At 43.4% G+C, this 13,803-nt stretch overlaps 1 protein-coding gene across 1 annotated transcript in view; it reads left to right on the top strand.

The window, feature by feature from the left end:
• Positions 1-13,803, top strand: part of FLT1 (fms related receptor tyrosine kinase 1) — a 105,802-nt gene that overhangs the window by 68,440 nt on the left and 23,559 nt on the right. Inside the window, exons 14-17 of the mRNA XM_056487924.1 lie at positions 2,639-2,785; positions 4,604-4,735; positions 10,213-10,319; positions 13,577-13,715. Coding sequence (XP_056343899.1) covers positions 2,639-2,785; positions 4,604-4,735; positions 10,213-10,319; positions 13,577-13,715 — 525 coding nt within the window. The remainder of the gene's footprint in view (positions 1-2,638; positions 2,786-4,603; positions 4,736-10,212; positions 10,320-13,576; positions 13,716-13,803) is intronic.

Here is a 13,803-nt window from a genome sequence, read left to right as displayed (position 1 = left end):
AGGGTGTCATAACATCCCAAGGTGGCTGTCCGTGCTGGAGGGCACAGGGAAAGCTCACTGGAAGCCTCTGAGGAAAGCAGTTCTTGGTGGCAGGACAAAAACTACTGATGTCACTTTTGATGTCCTCGGATGACTGGAGAATCTCATGGGTTTGGGCAGTTTCTCTGCCTTGTGTTGTGTAATATATTATTTAGGGAGAAAGGTGTGAAATATATTTCTTCTTCTTTTTTTTTTTAAGTGTTTAAAATAAAGCTTGTATTTATATTTTTGTACTGATTAATAAAAAATAAGTGAACAGACAACATAATCATAACAAAGGGCAAAAATTGATGGAATGAGAATGTAAACCCAAAAATTAACAAATTGTAATTTTTTTCCCTTTTTTTGCTTCTAAAAATGCAAATTTCCCCTCCCTACCACCCCAGGTCAGAGAAGTACTCTGACACCAGTGTCCTGTCCCCCTTCTGTGACCCCCTTGTCACTGCCCTGGGCTAAATTCTGCCTACAATGAAGTTCCTCTGAGTAACTGAGAGCAGAGTTTGGCCAGCAAAGCATCATTTGTGGGCAAGCCTGAAGGCTGTGGTCAGGTCTGGGGGCTGCCCTGGGTGCTGAGCCCCACACTGTGCAGGTGGCCAGGTTTGCCCCTTGGCTTTGGAGTGAACAGGGTAGGACATTGGAAACTGTCCCCCTTGGCTTCACTGCAAAAATGAATGGGAGAAAACAGGTGGTTTGCAAAAAAGAATAATCCTCAAGTTGACCAAGTCCTTGAAAAATCAGCTGATTGTAGCAGAGAAATTATTGAAAGTATGTGAATGATGAAGTTTTAAGCAAAACAGCTTTTCTTAATATGAAATCCCATCTTTAGTGTATGGCTATAAACAAATTAAAATTAATCACAACTCACAGAACGTGTGATTTGCCTTTGTTGTGTCATCTTGTCCGCCTTCATTTTGGATGTCTGGGCTGGGGTGTCTGTCAGGGACTGCTGATAAATGTGGAGTTCTTCTGAGCACGTGTGTGTGGGCATGCCTCAGACTGTACATGTTCATAGTGCTGTGAAAAATGAGAACTGAACAAAAACCAAGGCAAGGGATCAAGGAGAAGAGGGCAGTGTTCTTGGCTGAAAGGCAAATATAGTTGACTATGTCATTGTGTAGGTATGTGATGAAGAATTTACAGTGTCTCTCATAAGAAATGCTGTTTGAGGAGAGAGAACAAATTGTCTACCAGGCTGTAAACAACAACTATCACTGCCTGTGGAAATTACTGGCTTGCAGCTCAGAAAAGCCCAAAAGCCATATCATTGCAGTCATTACTCTGTCAGAATTAATTTCAATTAATTGCAAATATATCCAACTTTAAAAATGTTTTTAGTGCTGTGAGGCTCATTCACGCCACATAAACTGTTGGTACATAGGAGTTTAGTATTTCTGGAGAGCTTTTATTTATGGCTGGTAACAGAATAATTATGAAGGTGGAAATTTCTGATGGCTAGGTTTTCTGTAAGGATAAAGAATAATCATCCAAACACAGAATATGACACATTCAACAGGTACTTGGTATATTGGCATCTGTTGCAGCTTAAAAGAAAATATTTGCAAATAGATGGTTTCTGCTTTTTTTTGTTTCGTTTCATATTTGGAATGTATGTCTTACCATGTTAGTTATTGCTAATCCTGGCAGTGTCCTTGAAGGGAAAGATTGCAAATAATTGGGGAATTTTAAGGACTCTGAGCATTTCCATTAGGAGCTCCCTAAATTCTTCATCATGGCTTTAAACGGACAAAAATACCAAAAATAATTATGTGAGAGTTGCAAGTGTGAATGAAAGCTGTTGCCATGTAATGTGCATAAATGCTGTAAATATCTTGATCTCTGTTAGAACAGCTTTTGGCACTGTATGAAAGGAAGGAAGGAGTGGCAAAGGGTTGAAATGATCATGGGATTGTTTTGTTTCTTCCAGGGATGACTTTAACATGATGTTTGTAGTGTGTTTTTGAAATGCTGTGGTGTGGTTTGGCCAGGCTTGGTTACATTCAGCCAAATATGTGAAATGCAAAAGTGGAATAATTTATGAAGACTTTGGTGCAATGCTTCTGTGCTCATGGTTGCTGGTTTTTGATTCTATGAGTTTACTGAATATGATTTGTAACTGTACTCTTTAAAGTAAGTAAATTATCCAAGTCACATTCATGGATATCATGGTGTAGGGAGCTGCAAAGTGCTGCTCTGATTCTCTGAGAGACAAAGACATACTCTGCTACAAGGGTGTCCTGATGATTCTTCAAATCTTTGGTGTCACAGTTTGTTTCTTTTGATGATGAAAAACTTAGCTTTCATAGGAAATCATTGCTTTCCATATAAACATATGGTTGGTCATGGAACTGAGAAAATCATTTGAGCACAGTCATCATTAGGTGTTCATTGGTCACCACAACATGCTGTTGCTGAGTGAAGGGAGGTCTCTGCACACACCACACCCTCCTGAGCCAAGTAGGACAGTTAATAGAATCAGTGACAAATGAACTTGGTAGAACAGCCACAGCAGTCTCTAACACCAGTAAAATGAGTGTAGGGGAGCTAGTTAAACCCCCACCATTACAAGAATGTAAAACAAAGGTATTGTTTTGTCTTATAGCTCAAGAGGCACCAGCCCTGCTGCGGCAGCTTGCGGATCAGACAGTGAACGCCAGTAACTCTGCCATGTTGGAGTGCCAGGCTCGTGGTATTCCTGAGCCCCAGATATCCTGGTTTAAAAACCACGAGGAAATACAGCAAGAACCAGGTGAGAGCTTTGTGTACTCACCTACCTCTTACAGCAGGCTTTTTATTTACCCATCTGCCTTAGGCAGCCATTTGCAGAGTCATTGGCATTCCCAGATGTAAGGAAGGCAGTCAGGCAGCAACCCAGGTGCTCCAGGTTATTCTGTCTCACTCCAAAACATGAGCTAGGCTGGAGATCTAGACACAACAGGTCTCTATGGAATCACTGATAAAAATGTTCATCTTATGAGATGAAACAGAGAAACATATTTCCCTTCATTTGTTATAGAGGGAGCCCAGGTGTCTTGGCCAGCAGATAACTGGGCAAGAGAAAACCAAGCTCTCATGACATGTGTGGAAGTACCAGCAGCACTCTGAGGTCAGGAACACAAAGTCTGTTCATGAGTCAAAAGCTATCCATGTCTGAGGTGTCCAAACTCCAAATGCATCTACTGGCAGCAGAGGAATCTGGGTCTCATGAAACAGAAAGGAACAGCTTGCTAGGTTGCATGTTGCAACAACAGGAAAACTTTGGGAGGTTACTGCTGTTTCTGGAAGGTGGCTTCAAAGATCAGCTAAGGCTAAATGTGCAGCTGCTGGCATCACAGTCATGGAAGAGTTCCTTGGATATTTCAGATGGAAATGAATGATGGAGGAAAAGGCAAAACCTTTCTCATGGGAATTCATGCACACTGAGATAGTGTTAAAACACTCAGCAAAAATGTTCAAAGAGGTTTGGTCCATGGGAACTTGAATTTAAAGCATAGTCTTCTACAGAACATTTTAGACAGTTTGTAGCTATGGTTGTCCTGAATTATTAGAAATTACTGTAGCAGGAATGAAAATAACAGGAAAAAAATTCTAAGGATTTCTCCAACTGAATTATAAGCCTGGGCAGACTTGCAGCCCAGGCACTATGCTTAATCTAGAGACAGATTCCATAAAACTTTACAGTGATCACAACTCTGTAGCGTGCATCAATAACACTATATTCCAAAATAAATGCTATGCATCTAACTTGGGTGTAATGCAACAGACACAATTAGGGGCCAGGAAGATGGAAGAGCCCTCCAGAGGGTAGGTCAGAGCACTTCAGTCAGGTGCCTGAAATAGATGGTGGGAACACATTTTGATGGGACTGTAGTTCTGATGGAGCCAAACACAAGTGTGTACTTGACTGCACATTTCCTGGCTAGAAGGTGCCTTAGCAGCAGTCCTGAGGCCAAAGCTGCTCCCTGCCTCTTCCTTGTTTCTTGGAGTACTGTCCAGGCTGGCTTCTGGGTTGACCTAGCTGGAATAAACAAGATGTTTAAAACTTCAGGTAACTCCTATGTTTTAGGGTACACTCCAGAGCCACTTTGCAAAGGAGCCCATGGTTCCATGCCACATGGGCAAGTGAGATTTGGAGCAGGTCTGCTGCCCATAGGGACAGTCTGAATGGCTTTTGGAAGAGCTCTTAGCTTGAGCTGCCTCTGGGGCAGACCTGGACCTGTAAGTGCAGTAATCAGATTATCCTTTTTCCAAAAGCTGCAGACACGCTAGAGCGCTGCCCTGGATGAAAGCATAGGCACAGTGCTACCAACACAAACAGGACCAAGTACTTCCAAGATCATTCCCCTAGGCTGAGCTTTTTGACTCACACAAGTGCTTTGTAAACACTGATTTCCACGAGGCTCACAAGGCGTCCAAGTGCATTTGGCTTTCCTGCAGATAACACTGTGCCGTGCAATCTGCTGCTCAGATTTCTTTTGAGAAGAACTTGAAGCAGATATTGTTACACAAGGGCCAGGTTTTGTTTATACCCTGGCTCCCTCTCATTGCAAAATATTTCATTCCACAGGAATAATTTTAGGGCCTGGAAGCCGAATGCTGCTTATTGAAAGAGTAAAGGAGGAAGATGAAGGACTTTACCAGTGCATAGCCACCAACCTGAAAGGGTCGGCGGAGAGCGCGGCGTATGTCACGGTCCAAGGTAAAGCACCATGCCAAAGGGGAGCAGCCAGCCTTCCAGAGTGGTGTTCTCAGCCTGGGAGGGCAGGGCTGTGACCTGGGACTCATCTGGTGATCTCTGAAGCAGTTTGAAGGAAGTCCTAGCAAGGGAAGCGTACCAGGTTGGAAAGGAAGCCCAGCAGGAAATGCTAACTCACAGTGTGTTTACACTGACCTAAAAAGAAGAATTGCTTCAACCCAACAAAGATCAGGTCAGGGTAGAAGACAAATGTAAATTTAGTATCAGCAAAACAAACAAAAAACAGAGTAAGTAACACTCTCCTACCCACACATTTTACCATTTCAGGTTAATTCCATAGAAATTAGAGGCCTGGGATATTATCATTTGTTTATTTTCAATGTGAAGTCAACTGCCAAATCATACTGGAAGATTTTAGCTTAAAAATAGCTATATATGCAAAAGTGCTACTACAAAGAATTAGTTTGATTTAGCTATTTTTGTAACCCTTACTTGAGTTATCTTGCTATTCATTTAAATGTCCAGCATTGTTCTGCCTTCTGACAATCTCAACTCATGCCTGTGGCAGAGATTTCTATCAATTAATTTTACTTTGAATAAAAATAAAGTTTATTAAGTGACCTTTCAGTTTCATTGAGTACCCTTTTGGCTCATGAATTATGAGATTGGAGAAGTAGGTTGATATTCTCCATGTGAGTCAGTGTTGTGCATGTATTAAATTTGACATAATCTATTTTACTGACCTGGTGTTGAGTAAGTAGTCCTAGATGCATTTAGCTGCTCCTTGTAGAACACAATTTGGATATTACCAGGCCTCTGAGGCAGAAGTTATATATCTGTGGATATATAATTGTTAAATATATCTGAATACTTCTCAGTATTTGGGTACCACCCTGCAGAACAAAACAATTACAACTAGTATTGATTTTTTTCCATGAGTGTATTAGAAGTCAGAGTTAATGGTGATGGTACAATGATGTTTTTGCTTTAAAAGGTCAGTGATAAGTATATATGCACATGTGGGTTGGCCTAACTGGTGAAACTGAGGAGCTAAAACACCTATCCCCTTGTGAATAATTACAGAATTATGGAATGGTCTGGGTTGGCAGGATCCTTAAATATCCTCTAGCTCCAGCCTGATCTAGTGGAAGGCAGGAACTCCATTCCAGATTTCTTAAAGTCCCCTCCAATCCAGCCTTGAACACTTCCAGGGATGTGGCACCCAGAACTTCGCTGGGAAAACTGTGCCAGGACCTCATTACCCTCAGAGTAAAATATTTCTTCCTAATAATTTCTTCCTAGTCTAAACCTGTCCTGTTTCTCCCTTGTGCCACTCCATGCCCTTGGAAGAAGGGACCCTCCAGCTCCCTACCAGACCCCTTTAATGGAAGGCTGCCAAAAGGTCTCCCTGGAGCCTTCTCCTCTCCAGGCTGAGCAATTCCAGCTGTCTAACCTGTCTTCATAGGAGAGGTGCTTCAGCCCTGTGATCATCTTTATAGCCCTTCTCTGGACTCACTCCAAAAGAACCATATCATCCTTATGCTGGAGGCCCCAGAGGTGGATGTAGCACTTCAGATGGGGTCTCACAACAGGAGAGTGGAGTAGAGTAGAGTAGAGTAGAGTAGAGTAGAGTAGAGTAGAGTAGAGTAGTGTAGAGTAGAGTAGAGTGGCAGAATCACCTCCCTCTAAGTGCCTTGATGATACTGATGTTTTTACAGCTGCTGTAACAGCTAAATTAATAACTTGTGCCAGCTGCTCGTTGTCCAAATCACCCTACTAATTCATAGTCCTGGACAATGTAATTCATTATTGTATTGATTTTAACGTAATTGAAGCTTGGCTGTTTATTACAACCACAAGCATTCTGTCAGATGGCTTCTAGAAAGTCATATATCCTAGTCCAGAGGAGAGGAAAGAGAACAGCCAGGAAGGCTTCTTCTGTGGTTATGTGTCCTGAGGGACCATAAGAGTTGTTCTTGCAGGACTTTTAAGGGAGCAGGAGATGAAGGCTACCACATTAAAATTTATGGCTTTGAGACTTGATGATAAAAAGAGAGACAGTTTGTCTTATCTACTATGATCAAGGAAAATGTCTTTCCACTCTTTTCCTACTACATGAAGGGATGTCACTAGAGGTTTTTTTACTCATTCCTACACTGCTCTGGAGTGTCCCTCTCCCAGGAAATGGCAGCCTCCCACCTCATCCCTGAGCCTGGAGGGACAAGATCAGGGCTTGAATGTGGGACTTCCTCTAAGCTTTGCCACTTTCTTGTCTCTCTGAGAAACACAGGCCCTGTGCCTGCTGCTGTGAGCACCAAAGCCTTGCCTGTGTCCCAGGACTCTCAGAACATGGGGCTGCAGATCAAAGGGAACAGAGCAGAGCCTCGTGTTGATGGCCACGTTCAGCAGATTGGAAGAGTAGTTTGTGAATGAGTCAGGAAGGAAACTGTCTGCTCTCTTTATTTCCTCTGAAAAAACATTCTTATACTCACAGATAAAACAATGCGTTATTTTTGTGTCCGAGATGGATGAATGGATGGTGGAATCAAAGGGCTGTTTTAAATAATTTAAATAATTGCAGGCTGTGTTTGGTTTGGAAACAGGAGTTGCTGGGCTGTGTGTGGAGAAGAAGGGCCACATCTGTGGGCACGTCAGAGCAATCTCTCTGCTTGCTCTTGGCTGAGGAACCAAAAAGGCAGCAAATCAGCAAGGACAGAATAGAAACAGCAAATGGCTGCCAGAGCATCCCAGCATGTAGAGGGGACTGTATCCCTAAAATTCTGGGGAGAAATGCTGCTGGGCATGTGGGCAAACAGACTCCTGGGCGGCTTTTTCTGGGGGGGATCAACATGCCTGCAGAGTTGCCATGAAAGCCATTTCCGGCTTCCCCTACTGAGGACCCCCTCAGCCCCAAGGATGCAGCTGGTTGCAGAGGTGCTGCTTTGAAGGAGATGTGTTGATAAAGGAAGCAGCACCTTTTACAGCTCTTGCTCACTGACATATGGACATAGGAACACAGCAATGTGCCCTGCCTTAAAGGTGATGTTTGATAACTTAATGTGAATCCTGCTGATGAAAAGGAAAGCGTCTCATTCATCAAGTATTCACAGAACTATTCTGACGCTATGAAAATAGTGTTAGCTTTCAAAATAACTTCTATTTAAATGGCTTCTTTTAAATAGCTTATCTATCTATCTATCTATCTATCTATCTATCTATCTATCTATCTATCTATCTATCTATCTCCCTACCTGCCTGCCTGCCTGCCTGCCTGCCTAATCTTTCTTTGTGTCTCAAAAAATTGTTGTGCCTTTTGAGTCATGCTGAAGTCACCAGGGACTTCTCCATGAAGTTTAACTGGAATTCCCACAGCTACTACACAAAGTTCAGCCTGGGTTATGACTTCAGTGTGCAAGATTAAAGGTGGGCATTAGGGGACACCAAGACTCCTGTTACTTCAGAAGCCCCCTAAGAGGGTTGAAATGGAGTCCTGGTGATCAGTGGTTCAACCTCAGTTCAAATTAGGGTGTTCCCCAATGGTCTAGCTGAGCTATGACAACCTCTGAGGATGGACATTCCTCAGCATCTCTGAGCACCCATCCCAGTGCTGCAGTGCTGGGATTGAGATTGATTGCAGCCTCACCAAACTCTGCTAATCCTAAGGTCTCTTCTGAGTGTTTCTGCCTACTCTGCCTCAAATGAAACCTTTTTCTATCCAGCTGAGAGACACTCTGTGGCTGTGGCAACCAATGAACCTTCAGCCCCTCCAGGTTTTGCTGAGAAATATCAGAAACTGTTATCTGCCACCTGCAGGAGTGCTGCTCAGAAGCAAGAGAAGACTATCTGTATGTAAAAGGAGATGCTGATGCCAGGGAATAGGCAAGCTGCATTAGGCTGCATTATTTATGCTATCACAATGTCCTATATCTAAATAAAGTATTTTAAAATATATACTTGTGAAAGGAGAATTCTCTTGGTATTTCTGGAGACTATTGTAGCTCCATTTGTAGTTGCAGCCATGTTTTTCCTCAGTGAGCTTTATTCTCAAAGCTCCAGAATGGACGTGCCAGGGAGATCTTAGGTATGGGGCATGAATACTGATCTGATTATCATTTTTATGAAAGACGTTATGCTAATTAAGCAACATATCCTCTGAACAAAGCTTTGTAGCCTTTTTCCTAAAACCAGGCAGCACATCCCTCTGGATTACCTGGTAAACCCACCAGTGGGACACAAGAAAACCTTTTTCATTTGTCAGAGTAACACCAAGCTGCCAGGCTCTGGAACTCTGCAAGTGCAGTTGACAAAACTGCTGTGAAATCATGTTCAGAATTACTCCTCCTTGTCCTCTCATTTACCCTCTCTAGAGGGTATATCAGAGTAAGAGGCAGGATATGATGGTCCTTTTTGCATTTTCTACCAATCAGATGGAAAACATTGTGGGAAGTGTGGGATTTTGATGCGGTCACAGGATTTGCAAAACAAACTGCTCTGAAACTATTTTACAAATCCCTAAATAGCAGTCTGAAGTGAGTTTTATTTTGCCTTTTTTTAAAGATCTGTCAGTGGGCTCTAATACTTTCCAGATTTCTAATGTTCATGTTTTCTTGCTGCTTCATTTTCAGTTTTTGTGGAGTTTTTTTCCCTTTCTGTGCTTGATCTGTCCCCTGCTTTCTAAAGCTCTCCCATCTCCCTGCCACCTGGGTTCTGTGGGTGCTGCTGGGGAAGGAGGGGGTCCTGTGCTTCCTCAGGGAGCCTGGCCATGTGCTGCTGGTGTGACTGGCAGGGGACCTGAGGACACAGAGCCTGCCAGGGGAGCAGTGGATTGCAGGGAGTACCAGGCCTTATGCCCTGGGTTTCTGCCCAGTGGGAATAGGCTCAAGACCCCAGTACCATGCTGTGTATGAGCTGAGCCCCCAGGTGACAGATCAGATCCATGGGAAGAAGAGCTCATGGACTCCTGCTGGCAACACCATGAGTCTCCAAGGGAATCCCCAGGTCACCCCCAGTGATGGCTTTGGTGAGGACTGGAGGGTTTACAGCATGTCTGGGATGGAAATGTGGGCTTCAGGGCTCAGCCATCAGCAGGGAAGAGCTCTCTGAGGAGTGGGTAAGGAAAGGCATCAAGTCCTGGACAGCAAACCACAAGCAAACCCCTGCAATGTGCCCTGGGTCACACCTGGAGCCAACACCAGCCCAAGCCCTCCCAGGAGCTTTTCCTGCATGTTAGCAGCAGCTCTCCCACCACAGTACCACCTTGGGAAAGGCTCAGCAGAGCCATCCCCTCTGTGCAGCCTTGTTCTCTCCTCAGGCTGCAGGAGACCTTGTTTTTTGGCTCTGTGAGCCAGTCCAAACAGAGATTAATACCCCATTGAAAAGAGCTGGTCCTTCCTGGTATTTTATTTTAATGGCAGAAAAAAACATAAGTGGCCTTGGTTTGCAGGTCATTTTCTAATATGTTTCCCACTTGATTTTCCCAGGCATGTCAGAGAGGTCAAACCTGGAGCTGATAACTCTGACCTGTACCTGTGTGGCTGCGACGCTCTTCTGGCTCCTGCTGACCCTCTTCATTCGCAAGCTGAAGAGGGTAAGAACAGACAGGGAGCCCTGTGGCACCTGCCTCTCCTTGGCAGCCCTTTGCTCATGTCAGAAATTTTTTCCCACGATGCTGGGATTGCCAAATCTACCCAAGAAAAATTCTGTTTCACAGCACCAAGTCTGCCAGAGTTCAAGGAGTGGACATGGCACGACTCTTGGGGCTGTCCTGTGCATGGCCAGGAATTGAACTCCAATAATCCCTGTGGGTCCTTTCCAACTCAGAATATCCTATGATTCTTTGATGCTGCTCACCCTTGTTCCTGGTGCAATAACCAGGTTGCTGATGGATGCTGGAGAACTGTGACTTGCAAGGCTGAGTATGAGCAAGCCAGAAAGAAAACCCTGAGTGGGGACAAGGCTCTGAGGCTCACAAGAATTTGAGTGCCTGACTCACACCAAAGGCATCCACATTCCCTTACAAAAACTGTGGGGGTTTGGCATCCCAATGTCTTTGAAGATCTGAGTGAGTGGGAATGACAGATCTTCACAGAATGTGCTGGGGTCTGGTTCACACAGTGTCTGGTGTAATTACATCACTTCCAATGTTCTGCTGAAAGAGTTTTGGTGGTGCAGCTTCTACAGCAGATGATCCTGTACCAACTTGATAAATTGAAGTGCCCCTGTAGCTGAACCTCCTCCTTGTCCATCCAAGGCTGACTGTGCTGGTTTAAAACTTGTTTTCTCCTGACAGCACCTTGTCTGCATTGTATGGTGTGTGCAGTCTAAACCACGGCAGCTTTCCCAAGCAGAAAACACAACTCCTTGGTGGTGCAGGAAGATCTCAGTGCAGGAAGATCTCAGTGTAACCTGCAGGAGCAGATGGATTTGAGGGAAGGTGCTGGGGCACTGCAAGACATGAGCTGAGAAATGTCTGTGTGCCCCCCTCCTCTCACTCCAGCACCACCACCAGCCCAGGGGTATCACAGCACAGCCCCACGGGGATCTGTCACAGCCACCACAGCTGGGCACATCCCAGCTGCTGAGGGATGGCTGCTGAAGGTCCACTGCAGCCTCACACACCATTTGAGCTCAGCCAGCATTAGGCCCTGCTGGTGCCTTAGGCTGGGTACTAAGAAATTTTATTGGCTGGTGGGAAAGCAGCACTAGACCTCCAAATCAGGGCAGCGTGGCAGCAGTCACTCTGCCTGCACTGCTGCTGCTGCAAGCTTTAGTGAGGAGAAATGTGTGGGAGTTTGGGGGGAAAGGAAAGCAGAGGTCAGCAGAAGCTGTGGAGAAACTTCATAGCTGTAAGAGAAATTACAAGGCAAGAGGGACCAGTACAGAAAGCTCAACACTGATGATGAAGCAAGTTACAAAGTGACTGCAAATCTTGGGAAAAAGTAAGCTTTAAATGTAGCAAGATCTTTTTTAGTTTATTTTTTTTATGAGACCAAAACTTGTTAGATTGTTAAAAGATAATAAAAATATCATCATCGCTGTAGAACAAGGGACTTCATCTAAATAACATATTAAGGCAACTTTCCAGATGAGCCTTTCCAACTAGTGTTAGTCTATGTTTATGGTCTTATCTGTGTTTCTCTTGTAAACTCTTACTCTCAAAGATTTATGTCTGGAATTAGCTCTGAATTAAATTTTATATACAAATTATGTTGCCACAACAGAAAAAAATATGCTCTCCAAGAGCATTTTCCTTAAGCCTCTCTGTGATGCACACAGGGACAGATTATATCCTTAACAATTTTTCATCACTGAAAATGTTGCTTCAAATCTCTGTTTGTGCCAAAAATTTGATATTGAGTGCATCTGAAGAAAGAACTGTGGGAAACTGTCTGAGTTTTCCACTCCCCTATTGCTTTTTCTGGGATGGGTCCACTTAAAAGTTCTTCTAGTGTGATGGGTAGGAGCATTCTGATACACACATCTGTATCTAGAAATGCCCTTTTTGGAGCACCACACAAGTTTTTATTTCTACTCATATCCCACTTATCCATGTCCTTTCCAGACTTAGTAGGTGGTTTGGAACCAGGCTTTAAGCCTCCTGCCTTTTTCACAAGCATCAGTGCATCCTTCTTGAGACACAATTTATGGATTTGGGGAGGATGAAAAGCAGCCAGAACAGCAGTTGTTAATTACTGTCATTTTAGTCTAGTTGTGTTTGTAATCAGGGCATGCACAGCTAGGAATGCCCTTCTCAAAAAACATGCCTGGATATGCAAGTATTAGGGACATTTTTCCAAGCTGTAGAGGAGGGAAGTTGAAAGTATTAGGAGACAGTTAAAGGAAATTATAGAAAACAGAATATGTGGTTGTATCTGTATGTTTGTGGTGTCTGTATGTCTTTGTCCATGTGCATCTTCCACAAGTTTGGGAAAAGCAACACATTCAGGCTCAGTTCTGCAGATTTCCCATAAGCTCCAACTAATAGCCAGGAAATTATGGCAAACACTAGACCTCTTCTATAGAAAAATAAGTATTCCTGTGTCAATTAAAGTCCAGTGAACTAGAATGGCAATCTTGATGCTTTTTGAAGGAACACATATTTCAAAATAGATGCGCTGCCAGAAACTTTCAGATCAGATTTATCTTTTCTTGTATTTCTCAAGTGAAGTGGATAATCCATCTGCTCAGGAGAAACTAAACTGGCAAATTAATTCAAAATTTTATGTTTTAAATTATATGGTTTGAGTCCAGTTGTTTATAAATTCCTCCAGACTAAAATGGTTTGAGTAAATTTTCAGAAATGATACCAAAGAAATAAAAAATCCTAAATATTTGTCAGCAGTTTGTGAAGTGTATCATGTCCAGTGTCCTGGTGTCTTGTCTTGCACAATTTCTAACCACATAAGAGCTATCTTTGTGGGATATATGGAGCAAATAAACACTGGCAGTAGAACTCCATCTGTTGCATGTGGCCACTTCTTGCTTTGCACAATCATGAAGGAAAGTTATTTTTATCAGCAATGTTTAGTCACTTGCTGGAAGGATTTCTCCTGACTGTGCAGAGGGCCTGTGTCATAACACCATATGTTAATAGAGACCCACATGGGTTTCATTGAAGAAACTGGTATGTCACTTGGGAGGAAAGCTGGAGGAATAAGTTTCTTTTATAGAAAAACTCTTACAATATATAGAAAAGCCAAAGGGAGCTTAATGAAAATATCCACTGTGCAGTGAAACACTCAGCCTTGTGAAGAGAACGAACACTGAGCCCTTGACCCAAACAAGAAGATGCTGACAGGTACCCCCCAATGCTCTTTTTCATTTTGCAATGTCTTTGTTTTCCAGCCTCGTTCCTCTGAAATGAAGACCAACCATTACTTGTCAATCATAATGGATCCTGATGAAGTGCCCTTGGATGAGCAGTGTGAACGTCTACCTTATGATGCCAGCAAGTGGGAAATTGCAAGAGAAAGGCTAAAACTAGGTAATGCTGGAATAGTTCATAAGGAGTTTGGGCTGATTGAATAACATGTGTCTGTAACTGTGCATAAAGAGGAGCTGGATGTGTTCTA

Source organism: Oenanthe melanoleuca, chromosome 1 (genome assembly GCF_029582105.1).
Source record: "Oenanthe melanoleuca isolate GR-GAL-2019-014 chromosome 1, OMel1.0, whole genome shotgun sequence".
NCBI classification, from domain to species: domain Eukaryota; kingdom Metazoa; phylum Chordata; class Aves; order Passeriformes; family Muscicapidae; genus Oenanthe; species Oenanthe melanoleuca.
This window is presented reverse-complemented; position numbering and strand designations above follow the sequence as displayed.